Consider the following 21,591-nt stretch of genomic DNA (forward strand, 5'->3'; position numbering starts at 1 on the left):
TTTTTTTTTTTTTTAAATCTGTTTGCTTTTCTTTGGCATTTTACAAAAACAAAGACCTGCGATTGTAATCTTTACTTGTTTACATAGAGCACAACATACCATAGAAACAGAAAGATTATTCATTGTTAGCTTGGTCCTTCAGTGTGGTGTTTTGAATAAGAATGGGCCCCATAGGCTCATATATTTTAATGCTTAGGGACTGGCATTCGGGGCGTGGCCTTGTTTGAATGGGTGGGGCCTTGGAGAAAGTATGTCATTGAGGGTGAACTTTAGGTTCGTTAAATGCCCTTGCCAGGCCCAGGATTTGATCTACCTTTGTTGCCTTGAGAACCAAATGTAGAACCCTTCAGCTACCCCTCCAGCACCATGTCAGCTTGTGTGCTGCCTTGCTTCCCACCTTAGGACTAAAAGACTAAAGCCCTGAACCTGTAAGCCAGCTTCAGTTAAATGCTTTCCTTTTTAAGAGTTGCTATGGGGGCCGGAGAGATAACTCAGAAGTTAAGAACACCAACTGCTCTTCCAGAGGTTCTGAGTTCAACTCTCAGCAACCACATGGTGGCTCACAACCATCTGTGATGGGATCCGATGTCCTCTTCTGCTGTGTCTGAAGACAGTAACAGTGTACTCACATATATAAAATAAATAAATAAGTACATCTTTTCTTAAAATAACAACAAAAGAAGCAACTTTGAAAAAAAAAAAAGAAAGAAAAGTTGCTGTGGTCATAGAGTCTCCTCACAGCAATAGAAACCCTAACTAAGACAGGCCTTGAGCCGGGAGTGGAGTATTGCTGGGACAGGCTTGGCCATGTGGCTTCTCCTTGGCAGAACGTGGACTTTGGGTCTTTGGATTAGGAAAGCAGTTGGACGCTTTAAGTGGGGCTTACTGGGTTATACTATCAGAAGCATGAAAGACAGTGATGCCGAGATTAATGTAGATTATGATGGCCCAGCTCAAGAGGTTTTAAAGAAGAAAAATATTAGTGTATAGCCTAGAGACTGTGCTTGTGATATTTTGACACTTTCTGCCTGCTTTCTGGCCTTGTCTTTAAAAAAAAAAATCTTTCTGAGGCTAAATTAAAGAGCTATGGATTAGCTTTGGCAAAGGACATGTCCAGACAGCCTAGTACTGACTGTGTTGCTTGGTGGTTAGTGCCCATGCATATATAGATTTATAATGAAAAGGAGCAAGCTGAGAGAGAAAAAAATGCAAAATGTCCAGTGTGAGGACAAGAGGAGCACCAGGAAATATGGAGTCAAGTCCAGTGTTCAAGGAGACAAATAGATCAAAGACAGCATGCTAAATTGAATAAAAGGATTGGTAGGCTCAGGACAAGACCCCATACAGCTACGGTTCCAACTTTAGAAAAGGAATTTTTAAAAGCTTAGGTCAGGGAGTGGTGGCGTTTAAGCCCAACACTCATGGAGGCTGAGACAGGCGGATCTCTGAGTTGAAGGTACCAGGTCTGTAGATCTAGTTCCAAGACAGACAAGCTTAGGCCGTGAAGGAAACCACCTAACCCAGAAACCTGATGAAAATATATTTAAACAAGAGGCCATGTTCCAGCACAAGCAAACAGTAGAACTTGACAGCTCTGGTCACATGGTTCTGGCTTTAGAGTCAAGAATACAAGAAATGGATTATGGAATCTCCCTCCACAACTAAGCAAAGTTGCTCAGGGCAGGTATGTGTCAGGGTGCGCCTGCATGGAGGTCTAGAGAGGCCATTGACGGTGAAGCCTGGATTGCCTCGGGGACCCCAAGATGTTGGAGATGCCGAATCATGCAGTACTTACCAAGGAAGCTGCAGACTGGGTGTGGAATCAACCCTGGAGAGAGAAGTGTGTTCCAGTCAACAGACTGAAACAGTGAAACAAGCTGGAGATTTGAAGACCACTTTGACATCGGACATGGAGGTGTGGAGTTTGGACTCATTTCCTCACTGTGTTCCCTTTTCTCCCCTTTGGATTGATTCTGTATATTCTCCCCTTTGTATACGTTGGAAGCATGTGGTCTGTTTTTTGGTTTTGATTGTATAGAGGGTTACAGTTAAGAGATCGCCATGAGTCTCAGAAGAGACTTTGGACTTTTAAACAGGGTTGATACTGATGGACTGTTTGAAGTAGGACTGGATGCATTTCTGCCTTATATAGCTTCAAGCCTATGGGGGCCAGGGAGTGGAATGTGATGGTTTGAATAAGAAGGGCCTCCACAGACTCATGTGCGGGCATAATGTTTTGTAGGTTGTGTAAAGTTTACCCTTGGGTTATTCAAGTGCAGATTTCTCTGTCCTCATATCTTGTTTCAGTCCAGACATGCCATTGTAATGCTTATACCAAGAATCTCCTGTCTCAAGTTTGTGTAAATTGTTCTTACCATTTCTTTGCTGCCTGGTCAATAAATACTTACCACCCAATAAATAGCTGGGCAGAATAGAAAACAGGGAGGGACATCCCACTAGTGAGAGGAAGGAGAACAGGAGGGTCAGATCTGTGGGGAGAGCGGAGGCATTGGAGCAATGAGGAAAGGATCTGAAGAGCCAGATTAATAATAATATGCAGGAATCATGGGAAGGGGCTGGGAGGGGCCAGGTTACCATAGACCTTTAAGATACGTTATTTAACGGCTCAGCCATTGAGGTGTAGTCTTAAATAAATCTTGGATTATTTGTGAAGTTACTGGGGATTAGCGTAAGGTAAATAAGTACAGCCACCGGATTAATTCACTGTTTACATTTATATTAAAAATAATTAATTTCACATTTTTTCTTTATTTATATGCATGTCTTGCCTACATGTATTTCTGTGTGAGGGTGTCAGATGTCCTAGAATTGGAGTTACAGACAGTTGTGATCTACCATGTGGGTGCTGGAAATTGAACCTGGGTCCTCTGAAAGAATAGCCAGTGCTCTTAACCACTGAACCATCTCTCCACTCCCAACTCATATTTTAATGCTTAGGGAGTGGCATTAGGAGGTGTGACCTTGTTTGAGTAGGTGTGGCTTCGTTGGAGAAAGTCTGTCACTTACTGGGCGTGTTCTTTAGAGTTACAAATGTCCAAGAGAGAACCATTCACTCTTTCCGCTGCCTTGGATCCAGACTTAGCGCTCAGCCACCTCCCCAGCACCGTGTCTGCCTGTGTGCTGCCGTGCTTCCTGCCATGAGGATAATGGACTAGACCTCTGAGCTGTAAGCCAGCCCAGTCAAATGCTTTCTTTTATAAAAAAAAAAGTTGCTGTGGTCTTTTCATAGCAGTAGAAACAGTAACTAGGACACTTAGAAACTCAGTTACCCTTATCTCTTTCATGAGGCCCTTACTTGATTTAGCTTCCTGGGCGTTGTAGAGCACAGCACCAGAACAAAGCCATGCGGAGCTGAAACCTTTGTTCGTCCTCAGCGTCACACAAATTAGATCAGTTATTAAAGTTTTCTGTTCCTGAAGTCAGTTTGTCACAAAATATTTGAGGTGAGCCGCTCAGGCCTTGCCTTTTTGTTAACTCAGTAAGTACATACTGAGCCCTGGATGCATGTCAGGCACAACTCTGATCATGTGGGGGCTATCAGTCAACTGAAGAGATCCAAATTCCATCCCCTATCCAAGGCTGTAGTTCTCCTGTGGGAACAAGTACACCGAGGATTGCTTGGAGCTCCTTCAGAGGAAGGAGGGGACGCTGTGAGGTTGGCTGTTAGAGATACTGGAATGTCCCTGGGGACTTAGAATGGTTGATGGCGGGCAGCCAGTGAGCTCCCTGCAGGCCATTTTCACACATAGTTCAGAAAGGTAAGCTGTCATTCCTGTGAACAGGCTTCTCAAATGCAGACTGCGGGCAGAGTCACTGATCCCTTGAAGTGGTCTTGAAAACTTACTTATACAGTCCGTAGACTTCGCCCAGGTGTCTTCATGTTACCACAGCATCGTTCTTTTATTAAAGCTCACTCAGGTGTGGCTGGACCATCAGTTCATTAATTGATCTGCTGCTGGCAGTCATTTTTGTATAGCCCTAGCCATGAAACATTTGTTCCTTGTACCTCAGAAAGAATGAGAAAGCAGTACGTTAGCAGAGCTTAGGGAAAGAGGAGGACTCGGCTCTTCCCCAGCCTTCCCCTGAAGACTTACGTGTGCTCTGCGGGGCTGCCTGATGCTAGTTCACAGCTCAGAGTCCTATACTGGCGAGAGAAGTGAGTGAGTCCTGGAGGCAGATGCTCTAGACACTGTGGGTTGTTAGGATCTGACCTATTTCCGTTTGGAGGGTTTTATTTTATGTTTGTTTTTTGTTTGCTTTTGAGATGCTTTTCATGGATCCCAAACTTACTCTGTATGTGAGGCTGATCTTGAGCTACCAACTCTCCAGCCTTTGCCGCCTGAGTGCTAGGAGTACATGACCCATTTTATTTGACACTAGGAATCAAATCCAGGCCAACTCTCTACCAACTGAACTGTATTCATGTCTAGTCAAACCCAGAATTATTTTTAGGTAGGAAAAATAAATTGGGCAAGGCTACAATGTATTTTTTAGGAGAACTGGTAACTTTTGAAAGGCCTGTTTAGTTAGCAGATCCATGGTATGCTGAGGGAAAAGACTGGGAGTGGAAAGACAGGAAAGTAAACTTTGTATTTCCGAGGCCACCACAGGTGTCTTTCTCTGACCTGTTGAGGTACACCGGAAACAGGGCTGGCGGGGCTGTGCAAGCCAAGCTGAGCTGAAGCTATCAGTGCCTGCATGCTAGAGCCACCCAGAGATGAGCTGAAGTATATCAGTGCCTGCATGCTAGAGCCACCCAGAGAGGTCTCAGGGGAATCCGGCACAAACTTCTCTGAGGTCGCAACTGTCAGTCATTCAGAATTCCTTGTTATAAAACTTGACACTGGTGGTGGGATATCCAGAAAGTAAGGAAAGAAAAACTAGCCTTTCTATCACCATTCAGGCTCACTCCATGTGTGCTGTCAGCAAACGCTGGCAAATACTGAAACTGATTACTTAGGGTTAGTGGGTGGGGTTTTTTTTTTTTTGTTTTTTTTTTTTTTTTTTTGAGACAGGGTTTCTCTGTGTAGCCCGGGCTGTCCTGGAACTCACTCTGTAGACCAGGCTGGCCTCGAACTCAGAAATCCGCCTGCCTCTGCCTCCCAAGTGCTGGGATTAAAGGCGTGTTTACTGATGCTAGCTATAATTTTCATTAAAGTCAGCTTTCCTCAGGAACCTAGTCAACTGCTTTACGGTCTTGCTTACTTTTGCTTACTGGACCTCCAGGCTCAGCTGACGGAGCTGCCTAAGCTGGGATCTTTGTGGCTGACTCGTGCTCTCACTGTTCATCATTGGGACTGCAGGTGGAAGGCAGAGAAACTGGTGGCCAGGAGTGGGAAGTGAACCTGCCCAGGGTCTCAGGAGACATCCTGTGTCCCTCTGCCAGGCCTGACTTTTGTACCAGCCTGTCCCATAGCCCCATGAAGCCTGTGTCCTCCATAGGCTCCATGTGACAATACCATGGCTCTGTCATATGTGGGCTGACTCAGGATGCTCCAGGCTTGGTAAACTGAGAACAGAAGCAAGGGCCTTTTGTTCCGCAGGCACACTCATACATGACTCTTCCGGTCTGGTCATACCCCATCTTCAGTAAGTACTACTGCTGGGACAAGAGAGAGTGTTCTAGACACAGGCCCGAGTCGGTTTATAACAGTGTAGTGGGAGTTACGGTCAGGGAGCTAACCAGAAAATAAAGCCGACCAAGAATGGCTGTTGCTAGGGCTGAAGAGATGGCTCAGTGGTTAAGGGTACCTACAGTTCTTACAGAGCACCCGAGTTTGACACCCATATTAGGTAAATTACAACCACTTGTAACTCCAGCTCTAGAGGATCCGATGTCTTTTGCTTCTAAGGGCACCTGCACTGATGTGTGTCTCAACATGTAGATCACACGCACGCACACACACACACACACACACACACACACAATTAAAAACAAAATAGAGCTTAACAACAATAGCTGTTGCTTTGGCCAAATCATTTCAATGAAGTTTTGACACAGAAAAATACTCTGTAAGCCGGGCGGTGGTGGCACACGCCTTTAATCCCAGCACTTAGGAGGCAGAGGCAGGTGGATTTCTGAGTTCAAGGCTAGCCTGGTCTACAGAGTGAGTTCCAGGACAGCCAGGGCTACACAGAGAAACCCTGTCTCGAAAAACCAAAAAAAGAAAAAAGAAAAATACTCTGTGGCTGGAGAGGTGGCTCCGTGGTTAAGAGCACTGACTGTTCTTCTGGAGGTCCTGAGTTCAATTCTGAGCAAACACACGGTGGCTCACAACCATCTGTAATGGGATCCAATGCCCTCTTCTGGTGTGTGTCTGGGGATAGCTACAGTATATTCATATCAATAAAAAATTTTAATTAAAAAAAGGAAGAAAAATATTCCGAGTATTTTAAAGAACCATGCAAACACAATTTACTAAGTATATTTTTCAGGATGAATACTTTTTCAGGAAGTATTTTGAATGGCAGTGTTACCAGTACGATCTGGATAAAGTAAAAAGAAGGAGGTCACTTGGTCATGTCTTATTCCATGGCAGATTAAGCCTTGGCAGGGTCCTGGTGCCCCATTTAAATACCGAAAGCACAGGCCTGGGCACGGGTGCTTCTCAGCCATGTGTGTTGGGCCTCTTCAAGGGATGACTTACACATCTCATTACCTTTCTCCTGGCAGAATTTCTCTTTCCTAAGATGGAGTCAAGCAAAAAGATGGATGCTGCCGGCACACTGCAGCCTAACCCACCCCTAAAGCTGCAGCCTGATCGCGGCACAGGGCCCGTGCTTGTGCCGGAGCAAGGAGGCTACAAGGAGAAGTTTGTGAAGACGGTGGAGGACAAGTACAAATGCGAGAAGTGCCGCCTGGTGCTGTGCAACCCGAAGCAGACGGAGTGCGGGCACCGCTTCTGTGAGAGCTGCATGGCCGCCCTGCTCAGGTGGGTGCTGCTCACGGGCCACACTGTCTGGCCAGGGCTGAACCCCTCCTCACACTGCCTGGCCAGGGGCTCAACCCCTCCTCACACTGCCTGGCCAGGGCTGAACCCCTCCTCACACTGCCTGGCCAGGGCTGAACCCCTCCTCACACTGCCTGGACAGGGCTGAACCCCTCCTCACACTGCCTGGACAGGGGCTGAACCCCTCCTCACACTGCCTGGCCAGGGCTGAACCCCTCCTCACACTGCCTGGCCAGGGGCTCAACCCCTCCTCACACTGCCCGGCCAGGGGCTCAACCCCTCCTCACACTGCCTGGCCAGGGGCTGAACCCCACCTCACACTGCCTGGCCAGGGGCTCAACCCCTCCTCACACTGCCTGGCCAGGGGCTCAACCCCTCCTCACACTGCCTGGCCAGGGGCTCAACCCCTCCTCACCTGTTTCTTCCAAGAGAATGATTTTCAGTCCAGCATTGAAGAACCTTTAGGGCAATTCAGGCACATCTCATGCCTGAGTTTCTGAGACCTTGCCCTGCCGGCCTCATGTCCCACCTGCCCAGGCTGCTCCCCTGAAGTCTCCTCAGTGGCATTAGCACTCTGTCCACAGAGCTTCTGTGTCCCCCATCTGTGTTGCTGTATTCTGCACAAGAAGCTTATGTTTTATGATGCTGATGTCAAATGATCCTAAGTCCTTGAAATTGAAGGGTGTTCCTGGGCCAGGGAAGAGGAAGGTCAGGGTCACGTGCAGATCAGAACAGGTGGTAAGTCTGCATGCTTGCCTAGCAGGTACACAGAGATCTGGGGGACCCAGACCCTAGAAGCTCATGAGTCTAGAGAGTTGCTGTGGTAAAATCACAAGGACAAGTTGGGAGTTGGAGGACAGAAGTTGAGTCGGCCAAGGAAGAGCTTCATCATGCAGCATTGTGTATTTGCCAGCTTTGCGCTTGGCCCTCGGATCACTACAGGACACACTGTACCATCAGGACCCTCAGGACACGTTAGCTTAAGAAGGCCAGCGAGTTCCTTTGCCTCTCTGATCACTCACACCTGGGTGCCTGAGACCAAGGCGGAGCCTAGTAGCCAGGCTCCTGAGCACCCTACACCCTCGTCGCACCCATTCACGTGTCCTGCACAGCCCACTTGGTTTTGCTGAGGGTGAAAGGACCCAGGCTGATGACACAGTAGGCTCAGCCCCTGGTTCCTATGGAACAGGACCTGGAAACCACTTGAGCTCGGGAGAGGCCCATAAAGTTCCATTCTTTTTCTCCTGTGGCTTTCTTTTTAAACTCGGTTTTCAGTAGCATCCTGGAGCCCTGGCTGTTGCCGAAAGCTAGAGCAGGCCTGACTACAGTGGACAGTGCTCTGCGCTGTGAGCCTGGAGTGGGGACCTGACTCCTGCTCTAACATACTAACTCTGTTTCCTTCAGCTCCACCAGTCCAAAATGCACGGCGTGCCAAGAGAACGTCATCAAAGACAAGGTATGCTTGCCTGTTCATTTCCTTTCTTCAGACAGGGGCGTCCCCAAACTTAGTGGGTCTTCTTTCCACGGCCTCTAGGTGCAGAGGTGTGCCACCATGCTGGGCTTTTTAGGTGGCTAACACATTTCACGTAGCTTGTGTTTGGTGCTGTGTAAGTCAGTTTAAATTCTTACTTGATTTGTTATTGGGAGAAGGTACATGTGGCCTCATCTAGAGGTCAGAGGTCAGAGTTGTAGAGTTCTCTCCTTCTTCCTGTAAGTGGGTTCTAGGAATCAAATTCAGGTTGCTAGGTTTGCACAGTAAATACTTTACCCTCTGAGCAACCTTGTTTTTACATAGCTTTTGTACAATGCATTAAATTCAGTTTTATTTTACTTTTTAAAATTAAGCTGGGCATGGTGTTGCACACCTTTAAACCCAGTACTCAAAAGGCAGAGACAGGTGGATTTCTGGGAAATGGAGGCCAGCCTGGTCTACAGAGCGAGATCTAGGACAGCCAGGGCAACATAATAGAGACCTTTTCTCAAAAACAGTTATTCTGTAGGGTGGTGAGGGTGGGAGTCTAGCTCAGGCTAGTCTTGAACTCACTCAGGAGCCAAGGTCCTGTCTCTGTCTCCCAAGACCCAGGATCACAGGTATACACTCCCACATCTAGTTTCTGCAGTGCTGAGGATCTGTCTCAGGGCTTTGGGTGTTCTAGGTAAGCACATCACTAACTAAGGTAGATCTCCAGTCCTTTGTGTGTTAGTTTGAGACAGGGTTTCACTGTGCAGCTCTGGCTGGCCTTGGAATCACAGAGATCTGCCTGCCTCTGCCTCTGCCTCTCTGCCTCTCTGCCTCTCTGCCCCTCTGCCCCTCTGCCCCTCTGCCCCTCTGCCTCTCTGCCTCTGCCTTCACACATGGCAAGGCCCTTGGTTTTTCCTTTGTTTTGATTTTTTGAGATTGGATCTTCCTATGCAGCCCAGGCTGTCCTGAAACTCACAACAGCCTCCAGCCTCAGCCTCCTAGGATTGCAGGCATGTCCCACAGTACTCAGCTCTCAGTTTTGACAGTGGTGCAGCAGGCTCCCCTATCTTCTTCCAGAGGAATCCAATCCCTCCCCTTTTCTCTGGCCCATGGCCAGCCACATACTGCTAAGCCCTTCCAGGTACATTTGTAGCTTGAAACAACTCCTTCTTAAGGATTTAAATATCAATAAAAGTGTGTGTGATTCCAATATTTTGATTAATGAACCTAACAATTTTTAAATGCAGGCTATTAAATTCCACACTAAGAATCTTGCTCTGGGGTTTCCTGTCAAAACCATTTGCAAATACTGGACTTGCTGGTCAGGACAGCCCCGGTGAGGCTGCTGGCCACAAAGGTCCCTGATCCCTGGGCTCTGGGAAGAAGGGCATCTGATAGAACTTGTTCTGTAGCTGGGCAGTGGTGGCGCACGCTTTTAATCCCAGCACTTGGGAGGCAGAGGCAGGCGGATTTCTGAGTTCGAGGCCAGCCTGGTCTACAGAGTGAGTTCCAGGACACCCAGGACTATACAGAGAAACCCTATCTTGAAAAAAACAAAAACAACAAAAAAACCTTGTTCTGGATAGCATATCTGCTGCTGAAGACTTCAGTCAGTTGTTCTAGGAAGCAGGTCGCCTAGCCCGTGCCTGTTCTTAAATGGCAGTGTGCCTCCCTTGTTCTCAAGAATTGACAAGTGTGACTGAGAAAGATGATAAAGCTACAAGCTGAGGTGCCTTTTAAATATCTCTGTTTCATTCCAGGTTGTCCTCAAACTCACAGACTCATTCTTCTGCCTTTGCTTTCTGAGTGGTGGGATTAAAAGCATAGACCACTACAGCAGCTTCCATCTTAGTTTCTGAAACAAGACCTATCACTGACCCTGGAGCTTGCTGATTGGATAGACTAGCTGGCCAATAAGCTCCAGATCATATTCCCCCTCCATCCCCCCACACACACTAGGATCAAATACCACCACCCGTGATTTGTGTGCAGGTGTCAGCACCCGGACTCAGATCTTCATACTTGTGTAGCATGCACTTTACTGACTGAGGCGTCTCTGTTTTTAAAGCTTACCAGCCTGGACTTTTAGGAAGAGCTAAGTATTGACAGGCGGGAGTGTCTCAGGAATGCCTGCAGACTAAAATGATGTAGACTGTTGTTAGAGGCAGATTGCTTGTTTTCTAAAGGAAAATAAAATTAAAGACAAGCAGGTGTTCATTTTTAGGAAGATAGTTCAGTACCAGCTCATCCCTGTAGCATTTATTTAAAGCTTCCTTTGGACTAAGTAGTGGTATGTTTCCCTAGCATGCTCAAGGCCTTGGGGAGTCCATCTCCAGTGCTGAGGGAAAAAGGAAATTAAAAAGAAAGCAATCTTTGGTTAAAAAAAAAAAAAACCTGAGTTATAAGCAGCGTTCACTAAGAGGGAACCGAAATTGCTTTACAGATTGTCCCAAAACATCATCTCTACAGCGATTGGTCTGATTCTCTAATAAGCTTTTTGAACAGCGTATTGAGTTGCCAGCATGTTGCCAAGTCCTTTGGCAAGCGGTGCACTCCAGGGCCATCTGCTCCTTGTTGGCTGGGAGCTCCAGCCTACCTTGTCCAGAGGCCGGGTCAGTGTTCAAGGACCATCGTGTTCTAGAATGACTTCACCCGGAGGTCTTTTGCTTACCTAATAAAACATAGTGGTTAAAGCTTTCTGAGTTCAGCAGTGTCTCTTAGTGGGGCCAGCGCCTTCATTCTACTCACGGAAATGAAGATGGTCCCTAATGCTTTCCAAGGCCCACTTAAGAGTCACTCTTAGGATCCTTAGAGTGGTTTAGCCTTGTCCACAATTGCAGCATGTGAAGATTAGGAAGTACTAATCCTCTAACTACTTTTGAATTCAGGTGTTTAAGGATAACTGTTGCAAGAGAGAGATTCTGGCCCTGCAGATCTACTGTCGGAATGAAGGCAGAGGTTGTGTGGAGCAGCTGACGCTGGGACATCTGCTGGTAAGCACCAAGGGCCACTAGAGGGGTCTGTACAGGGGGCCGCTGCTTCACCTCGCCCAACTGTGTGCCCACCACGGCAGTGTAGCGTTGTGTGCACCATAGTGCTGTGTTTACCCTTTAACACAGCACCGTGCAGGGAACGGTCCAATCCCTGGGACACACAGTGTCACTTCACTGTATCAGTGAACTCTTATCCTCTACCCTGTTTCGAATAAAAAAGTTGGACTTGGGTTTTTTGTTTTCCAAGGCACTTTAGAACTTTATCTCTACCATGGAACTTCATAGAACTTAAGGTTTTTTTTATTTGTGTATTTTATTCAAAGTGGATAATTGAATTAGAATAAGGAGTTTGTGTGTGTATGTGTTTGTCTGTCTATGTCTGTATGTGTGTGTCTGTGTGTGTACACCTTTTGACACTGGGTCTTGCTATATAGTTCAGGCATTCCCCTGTCTCAACCCATTCTGCTAGGGATTTCAGGTCTGCATAGCCCCATCTTGCTAGAATAGTTGTTATCAGAGACGTCCCACCCTAGTTATGGTAACTCATGTGTTGAGGAAACCATGCACACAGTGAGCCTATGCCTCTCTGCTTGCCACTCTGCTGCACAGAACTGTCCCGAGAGCAAGGTCATGGTGTTCTGCAGACCTCATTGTACAGCAGGTACAGTCTGCCATTTCCCACTTGTACTGTCTGCCAGTTAAGAACTTTGCTTTCTTCTACAGGTGCACCTAAAAAATGAATGTCAGTTTGAGGAACTTCCCTGTCTGCGTGCCGACTGCAAAGAAAAAGTACTGAGAAAAGACTTGCGGGATCACGTGGAAAAGGCCTGTAAATACCGAGAGGCCACGTGCAACCACTGCAAGAGCCAAGTTCCCATGATCACACTGCAGGTGCGCTGCTGCCTGTCCCTGTCCCTCTGCTCAGTCAGGTGCACTTCTGAAGCAGAGATGACGGTTCTAACGAGGAGAAAGGGAGAGGGGACTACATAGCAATTTTCATCTAACTTTATTTCAGAGGAAAGCTGTATTTGTTTTGCCTATTTTGATTTATATGATTAACATTTTCCATTGCCTTGATTGACTCATTTGAGATATCAAAAAAATGAAGAATGATGATTCAAAAAAGGTAGAATTTGTAACTTGTCCCAAAGAATAGCCTCAAATTTTGATGGAGTGCTCATCTTCCCACAGCTGTATGACACAGCCATCACTTACAGCGGGCTCATTTACCCTACAGTGTCAGGCAGCTGTCTATCTTAGGCTGAGGATGGAAGCGCTCTCCTGCCTCATTGTCTTGGCACGGTCTGCTCTGTGCACGCGCTGGAATCATCACTTCTGTGTAGAAGACGAAAGAGACACTGAGGGTAGAGGAACAGTTTTAAAAATAGTCACTCACTGAGTAAACATTGGTTGTGTACCTACTGTGTGCTATGACATTCCAGGACATGGACTGCTTTTGGGTTGCTAAGAGGGGACTTAGGAAGTGCCAGCAGAGCTGAGAGGCTGAGCAGTTAGGGACCTCTCTTGATAGGACACGGTGTAGAGGTCGTTGGTAGGGGGACTCTTAGAGTATAGCTAGGGCACAAGGCCATGGCTGAGTTTCTGGTATCTATCTTGGAACACATCATGGCCACTGTGTAGGAGAGTCCCTACTCCATGAAAGAGTTGAGTTCTCTACCATCTCAGCCAACCTCTCTCCCATTCTCTCCCAACCAGCCGTGTCTGAGGCTGGGCCTCACATTATCTGAGAATATTTTTCTTATAGAGTACCATAGACATTCCCAGTTACTGGGAGCTTTTAAGGACTGTATCTTCCCCTTTGGGAAGTAGCATTAGAATGTGTCGTAGCAAACTTATGGTGAGTGAGACACTCAGGGAGTGGGTGCCGTTCAGGTCGCCAGTGTTAGTGTACTGCTGTCAGAGATACGCTTTGCTTCCTGAAGAAGTCAGTTCTTTGCAGAGCAGAGTCAAGTAATTAATTTTTATTTGAGAAGGAACTGAAAACCTGTCAGCTAAATACCACGTAAGTTGCCACCTCTGAACACTAGGCAAGGCTCTAAGAGTCAGAAGGGTGTGTGGCTAACCATGTGTCCACAGCAAAGGGGATAACTGGATGTTATCCTCAGTCTGCTATCTTCAGTCTGCAGTCTGAGGAAGGAGAATGAGGCACACAGTTAAATTTCTGTAGTGTGGAAAGAACTGTGACCATAATGTGTACAAAACACCAGTAAGGAGGACAGCTCATGAGACAGGGCTAGGGAAGGTCAGAGAGGAGGCGGAGCTTGTCTCATTTGGGTTTTTAATTGGCAGCCAGATTGGAGGAAAGGAAGTTGGACTGGAAGGCAGAGACCTGAAGTTCCCTCAGAAATGGCTGTTCCTTGTAATGTCGGAGGCCTTTGTGAGGGAAGCAGCTGCAGGCAGCTTTGATGGCGTCGCTAGGATGCTTTCGTTACTGCTTTCGCTTCATTCGAGTTACTAAAGATTGAACTCAGGACCATCCTCAGAAACCACTTTTTAATTTTTCTTATTTTAAGACAGGGTCTGACTGTCCTGGAAATCAGCAGTTCAGCCAAGCTGGCTTTAAGTTTGGCATCCTGCCTTGGTCTCCTAAGCAGCTGGAGTCACCAGCGTGTGATACCACTACGGCCATTTGTTTGCATTCTATTTTGAAATAGGCTCTTGTTAAAAAAAAAAAAAAAGCCCAGGCTGGTCTTAATTTCACTAGATATGTGAGGATGTCTGTGAATTCCTGGTCTTCTTGCCGTCGCCGCCTAAGTACTGAGACTGTGGGTGTGTGCCAGCACTACCTGCTTGTATCAAGGCCTGGATTACCTTCTTCTCTAGCCTTTAGTCCCTTACACCCGTACTGAGGACTGAAGCCAGAGCGCTGAGCATGCTGGGCTAGGCACGCATTCTGCCTGTAAGCCATGTGTCTGAAGCCCCAGCAATGATTCTAAGTAATGTTCACCTCTCACATCATTGCATGTCCCCCTCAGTGACACCGCACAGTCCTGACACTGGCAGAGCAGCGCACACTCTCTCCTTACAGAACTAGAGAGGTTCTAGGCCTTGCTCTGGGTCTCTTCTTCTGTTTAGTGCCAGGATTGCATGCCCAGATCTTTTGATTTTTTTTTTTTTAACTCTAACATACTGTTATGCTTAACAGAAGAGTTTCATTTGGCTTGTTCTCAGACTTCATTAAAATATGATTTGCTACAAGAATTGTATTCAGTGCTGGGCGGTGGTGGCCCACGCCTTTAATCCCAGCACTTGGGAGGCAGAGGCAGGCGGATTTCTGAGTTTGAGGCCAGCCTGGTCTACAGAGTGAGTTCCAGGACAGCCAGGGCTATGCAGAGAAACCCTGTCTCGAAAAAACAAACAAACAAACAAACAAACAAGAACTGTAGACACTGTCAGTAGCGTCCTGCTGGCTGGCAGTGCAGTGTGTGTTACAGGTCCATACACTGTACAGGGTATACCCTGTATAGTGAATGACACACTTCACGGCTGAGAGATGTTAAGTATGTTAGGCATACATAATTGTGTGATGAAGGCTTTAGTTGAAAGACAGAAATCCAGAATTCTGCATTGCTTTAGTGGTTACTTCACGATTAAGCATGAAGTAGGTGGAAAAGGTTGATCGTGTGCATACATGTGTGATCAAATTTGTATTCCTGCCAGGCTTGAGTGTACACCTGCAGTCCAGGACTCAAGAGGCACAGGGAGGGATTCAAAGCTACACTGTTTCTAGGTAACCCATGTTCCCACAAACCACTATGAAATGTATCAAGTTTTTTTTTTTTTTTTTTTTTGCTTTGTTTGTGACAGAGTCTCATGTAACCCAGCTGCCCTGGAACTTGCTGTGTAGACCAGGCTGACTTCAGACTCACAGAGATCTGCCTGTATTTCCTAGGTGCTGGGATTAAAGGCGCGTACCACATGCGTGCTTGGCCCAGGGTTTTACCTGTGTTTTTAATGGTGCATCTTTTCCTTTGGCTGTTACAACACGGAGTTGCTAAATATCACATGGCAGATTATGGGCATCTGTAACTCCCTCTTCTGACTTTCATAGGTACCTGGCACACATGTGGTACATAGCCATTCATAGAAGGAAAATACTTAAACATTAATTAAATAAAACAAATTAAAAGAAAATAGAATCAGAAAGCAAGATGTTGGCAGGGCCGTGTTTCCAGCAGCATCCCTGAGAGGGTACGTTCTTCCCTTTCCTACACTCTCTTGGTTGCCATTGGCCCTTGACTAGTAGATACAACACTCCTATTCTGTCTCTGTCATGAGACTGGCCTTGTCCTAATTCATGACAGCTGCAAAGAACCAGACCCAGGAAGGTCCCATTCATAGGTTCTGAATGGGCGTGAACAGTGTTGTAGGAGGACACTAGTCGGTCACTTTCATGGGTAGAAGCCCTGGGCAGGCAATTCAACGAAAAGAAATGTTCATGATTAGTAAGAAGAAACGCCCCAGTTCATAGTATCTGAGCAGCAGGGTCCCACCTCGTATCCTCCCCTTAGACTGCCCTAGATTAGAGAACGTGGTAGAATTGGCAAAGTGCAGGAATATGCTTTCCTGTGATAATGGGATTCCAGCCTGGGGTCAGGTTATCGGAGGGCAATTTGGCAACAATTCATCAAAATCTATCTTAAAACTGTGCATCCTTTGATACTCTTAAAACCTTCTTCCAGATATTCTCACATAAGTATGCAAAAGTACGTACAAAGATATTGGCATTGACCTCCTGGCCTGTCTACCCCCTCTGCTTTACCTTACGTCCTCCAATGCCACTCTGGTCTTCTCCCACCTCTCTGCCTATATTGATAAGTCAACAGGCAGGTGTCCAGCCCAGGAACAAGGATGGGAGTGTATATGTTCTAGGAGCCGACAAAGTCCCTGTGATGCCTTTAGCATGTTTCAAGCTCCCACGCTGCTCTGTAGCCTTGGCTCATGGGAGGGTGATCTGCTCACACTTAGTTTACAGATATGGTAGGTATCAGAGAAGCAAGGCACGTTCTTGGGTGTTTTTCCACTGGAACATGCAGAATGCCTTGACTTTGTGGTACTTGGAAACTCTGGAACCGTGCAAACCCCACGATAGGTCCTTGTGCAGGCTCTCCCTTGGGAGGGCCTATGATTATGCTCTCCCTGTCCAGTCAGTAAGGAATGACTGTGGACTTACTCACCAGGTACTCTGAGAGACTCTGAGACCCTGCTCTGCATATGCAGGGTGCCTACCTAGAAAGCCCAGGCCTTCAAGATTTCAATGAGATTGAGCCTGGTCCCCTCGCAGGTCAGTGTTCTCTGTTAAACACTTCCCTTATATGGCCACTGTCTTGGCCCTGTACCTGCCTAGTTAAACTGAGGCTGGAGCAAATGCCATTGGCTATTCATCCACCTAAAGACAAATGTCACCCAAGGCCCAAGGAACTAGAGAACCTACTGAGACTTAAGTGTCCCAGGGCCCTGGAGGGCTGCTGAGTGTCCTGACCCAGCAGTAGCTGCTGGCTGGCACTCCTGTCCTTGCCTTCAGTGTGGGTCTCCTGGTGCTTTCTTGGGCCCTCAGGTGTGATGTCCTGGGCAGAGTTCTTGCCCTTGCTTTGTTTATGGAGTCCCAGAGACTACACATTGCCTCGTACTCCTGGCATTGAGATTAACAGTCCCTGTCTGTCTGCTACAAAGCTAACAGTCACACCATTTCAGTAGGGCATAGACCAAACTTTATCCATACTTGTGTACTAAAGATGATCTTGGTAAGACTTCAGGACAGTATCCAAGAAACTGCCATTTTCCCATGTTAGAGGGGTGTCCTGTCCAGACTCCACAGTGAGGGTGGGCACTTGACCAACCCCACATTGTCCATAGGGCCTTGACCTGTGATCTTCGGGGGAGGAAGCTGGTGGTCAGATGCCACCAACAGTATTCTTTTTTTTTTTTTTTGAATTGGATATTTTATTTATTTATGTTTCAGATGTTATCTCCTTTCCCCATTTCCCACCCCAGAAACCCCCTATCTCATTCCCCTCCTCCTGCTTCTATGAGGACCAACAGTCTTCTTTACAAGTTCCCTCTGAGTCAGTTGTGCCCTGATGTCTCAAGGTTCCAGACTCTCATGCTCTGGTGTGAATGTCACATGGTAATGGTGGACCAGGTTTCCTTTGTTTCTATGTTAGAGAGCAGGTGGTCATCGGCCAGGATGGGCTTTTGTGTTCCAGAGTTGCAGTATTTCCTTTCTCTTTGTAGAAACATGAAGACACGGATTGTCCCTGTGTGGTGGTGTCCTGCCCTCACAAGTGCAGTGTTCAGACTCTCCTGAGGAGTGAGGTAAGGCACAGCCAGGGCCCAGGCAGGAGCCCTGTGACATTGGGTCCGGTGTACTGTAGGCTGCACTCTTCCAAGTTACAGGCTTCTAGAGTCTTCATGATTGACTGTGGTAATCTGTGTAACAGGAAAGACAAAACTGACAGGGAGTTTGTAGAAGTCAGACGAAAACAAAAAGTTACAAAAGGTAAATTCAGGGTTGAAAATATTAAGAATTGAAAAAAATGTGAATACTTTCTCTACAAGTGTAAGGAAAGGAGGTACTTCAAGGGTTTTTTGAAGCACTGGTTTTAAGTCTACAAAACAATGGATTCTGTGAGACTGTCTCAGAAGGGTGAATTCAGACCTTCGAGAACAATTCTGACCTCCAGGGCAGGGCCGTGCTAGATGGGAAGGAGGTGCTGAGTGCATCTGTGTCTTAGATCATCCTTAAGGGCATGTGGGAGGAGCCCCAGCGACTGCACAGCGCACCCTGCCCAGGTACTCCTGTAAAACGGGTAGATGTTTATCATTGGTCTCATTGGATCTGTCCATATGGAAAATTACAGGGATTCCCAATCTTTTTTTTTTTTAAGATTTATGTATCTTATTTATGTGAGTACACTGTAGCTATCTTCAGACACACCAGAAGAGGGCATCGGATCCCATCACAGATAGTTGTGAGCCACCGTGCGGTTGCTGGGAATTGAACTCAGGACCTCTGGAAGAGCAGTCAGTGCCCTTAACCACTGAGCCATCTCTCCAGTCCTGATTTCCAACATTTGTTACATGAGACCTGACCTGGAACCCCCATGGTTGCTCTCATCTTTGGAGCCAGCCTCCAGAAGCCTGGGCATCCTCCTGGGCAATTGGAAGAAGTTGGGTAAGGTCGGTGTCAGGACTCCAAATGTGCCCCTCGGAGGACCTGTTGGGATAACAAGTAAATGATCCACACAGGGACACTAGGAGAGCCTTCTGATAATGTATTGTGAGTTTAACTGCCGAGGCGACCCAGAATTTATAACCCTTACTTCAAGTCTGTCTGCTCACAGCTCTGAATTAAGATGAGAATTCGCCCCTCAGTTCCTTTTATCTCAAAATGAAACTTTACACTGCATTTTTCTTGGTTTCTAGTGAAAGGAGCTGTTGCGGTGTGCATTATCTCTTCTGTACATTCTCTAGGGCTCTGAGTATACTGATAATAAAACCAGGTTAGGAAAAGGTAAGGCAGTGAGTTTACTGTAGAAACACATATCAGAACAGCGCATGTCAGAACAGCGCGCCCTGGTCATAGCATTAGGAGTGTTAGCTGGCCCTGTCTGTAATTGTAACAGTGTCCTTGAAAGACTCTTAAAGGTTTAAACAAACTATGAACAAGAGTCTCCATGTGCGGGTCCATGCTGACCTGCCTGTGAGACCTTCTTAGAACTTCCTCCGAGTCCAGGACAACTGCAGGATACTAGGACGCTGGTCTTTACAACTGCCTGGCTAACTTTGCCATATGGCTGGTTGTGGTGGGGCCTCAGGCCCCTTTTCTAGGTTGCCTTTCTCCTGAGCTGTTTTAGAAGGGTCAGTGAGCAGAGGGGAAATAGGTCCCTGTCTGCCTCATTCCTAAACACCAAGCAGAGAGAACAACTGCCCTGGTTCTGGTAGACTGAGCAAGATTCCTAACTACACAAACCTGCACCCACTACATCTGCACAGATGCTGAAGAGCGTGAGCTGTCAGAAGGCTTCGGACAGGACATGAGCGTCCCAGCCCACAGCAACACAAGCCCAGGCAGACATGGGTGTCTTTAGGATTCATATTCTCAGTTCCCTTGTCTCTTGCCTGGGGCATCCTGGAGCTAAACAAGAAGAGGCTTTCTTTCAAGATAGCTTAGAATGTTCTAGGCACTCCTAATCTTCCCTCTGTCAGTTGAGACAGCATAAGATTCCTGTTGTTAGACTTGCTGCAGAAATCTTTGGAAGCTTATGAGCTGCAAATGTGCAGGAAAAAGGCTCTTCAGTGAAGGAGTGGCTCGCCTCCAGCCACTAGTTGTTCCTATGTGAGCTTGCTTTGGAAATGGGTTTATTTTTGTCCACTGTATAGTAGGTGTGTGACCCAATTGTATCCCAAATGCTTTCTGATTTTTTTTTTTGTGTTTCATACAGTTTTTGTTAATAGTCTTTAAATGTGCATTCTGTTTTCCTTTTTTCTTTTTCTTTTTTTCTTTTTTTTCCCCCTTTTAACTCTGGCACTTCAGACGGCATGTCACAGTTTGAACAATTCGTTCTAAGAGAATTGGAAGTTTAAGAACTGTTGCAGTAAACGTATTTATGTATATTGGTGTGTATACGTGCATACTTGTGATGAAACTGTATTTTACTGCCTGAAGTCCAGCAAGCAGATAACACGTACACACCCACAGCTGATAAACAGCCTTCTTAACAGCATAGCCTGGATGCTCTCTGTGCCCTGATATGTTTGAACATTTTCATGCAAACGTTTGTGTCACAACTCACGTCTCTTTCCCGTTGCAGTTGAGTGCACACTTGTCCGAGTGTGTCAATGCCCCCAGCACCTGTAGTTTTAAGCGCTATGGCTGCGTTTTTCAGGTCAGTATCCAACATTTGTCCTTCCCAGTTACTGACATCCGCCATTGAAGCAAGTTCTCATAATACTTCAACATCTGAGTTCTCACTCTTTTAGTCCTTGTCATGAAACCAGATCACCTGCTACTTGAGTGCAAAGGCCACATGCGTGCAGTGGTGTGGGTGCTCACTTGCCAGGCCAGGGTGTTCTGAGACTCGGGTGGACAGCATGGGTGCCCTGCAGACAGCTCCTCCGACAGTAAGGACGAATGCAGTGACATCTGCTGGAGTCACCAAGTATCAGTGACTGTTAAACTAGATGTAGCTTTGACATCATTTGTCAGTCCTTAGCAAAAAAGAATCACACATGGGTGTCCATAAAACTTTGCTTACACATGTGTGCTGACTCTGCCGCCTGCCAAGGTTGGATTTGACTGAGCAAAGCCCGTAGAAAGCCTGCTTCCTGGGAAACAGCATTATCGTCAGAAACCTATATCTGGTATTCTATTCTTTTTTTTTTAAAATAGGGATTTCTAGCGAGTCAAGATTTTTTATTCAAATATATACCCTAATATTTATCTATCAGAAGGCAAAAATGCGTTACACAGACAGTGTTGCAAGCTTAGTTTTACGTATCGACGGCTCGTTGTTACCGCGTCGGTACAGAGATGGTGAAACTCACTGTCGTAGTTTTTACTGAGAAGAGGAAATGCTGAGAGTGAGCGTGAGGTCCTCCCTTGCTAGCGTTAGTCCAGGAGGCGCCTGCACCTCCGTGTCCTGTTGTGCGTAGTTCCATCCATCCTGTGTGTGCGCGTTTGTATGCCGGTACAGAGCCACGCTCAGGTCGGCATACACGGAGGCAGACTCTATGTACAGAGTATGTGTTTTGGAGATCATGAAAACACCTTTTCTGATTTCTTAATTTTCTAGTACCAAAACAAACTCTATCCTCAGACTAATTGTTTCCTTGAATATGCAAAGTACCACTTAATGTGCTTGCTCTTGGCTTGAATGGTCTGCATCTTATGTACTCTGTAGATTGTCTATGTTTTCTATGTAAATTTCTCAGCACCCTCAGCCTGCTGAGGCGGTGCCTTTCTGGTTACAATGCTGTACCATAGTTCTTTGGACCCCTGTAGCGTTCGTTCGGCAGGTTCCAGAACGTTCTCTCTGTATCTCTTCATGAAAATGATTTGTAAAGGAACAGGATACGTTTCTAATTTAATTCCTTGGTTTTGCAAGTATGAAACACCGGTGAGAAGCATGACCTTGAGGTTAGC

The 21,591-nt window shown here is 46.6% G+C and overlaps 1 protein-coding gene across 5 annotated transcripts in view; it reads left to right on the forward strand.

Moving 5' to 3' along the window:
* Traf3 (TNF receptor associated factor 3) overlaps positions 1-21,591 on the forward strand; it is a 107,363-nt gene that overhangs the window by 70,481 nt on the left and 15,291 nt on the right. For 4 of the 5 annotated variants that reach the window (XM_028764451.1, XM_028764450.1, XM_028764452.1 and 1 more), the window contains 6 exons: positions 6,695-6,953; positions 8,376-8,427; positions 11,322-11,426; positions 12,150-12,317; positions 17,682-17,762; positions 20,261-20,335. In XM_028764451.1, the coding sequence (XP_028620284.1) occupies positions 6,712-6,953; positions 8,376-8,427; positions 11,322-11,426; positions 12,150-12,317; positions 17,682-17,762; positions 20,261-20,335 (723 nt within the window). In that variant the 5' untranslated portion in view covers positions 6,695-6,711. Of the gene's footprint in view, positions 1-1,803; positions 1,916-6,694; positions 6,954-8,375; positions 8,428-11,321; positions 11,427-12,149; positions 12,318-17,681; positions 17,763-20,260; positions 20,336-21,591 lie in introns of those variants that run through there. The other variant, XM_028764453.1, reaches the window with a different exon arrangement.

Source organism: Grammomys surdaster, unplaced genomic scaffold, assembly GCF_004785775.1.
Source record: "Grammomys surdaster isolate TR1022 unplaced genomic scaffold, NIH_TR_1.0 144, whole genome shotgun sequence".
Lineage (NCBI taxonomy): Eukaryota > Metazoa > Chordata > Mammalia > Rodentia > Muridae > Grammomys > Grammomys surdaster.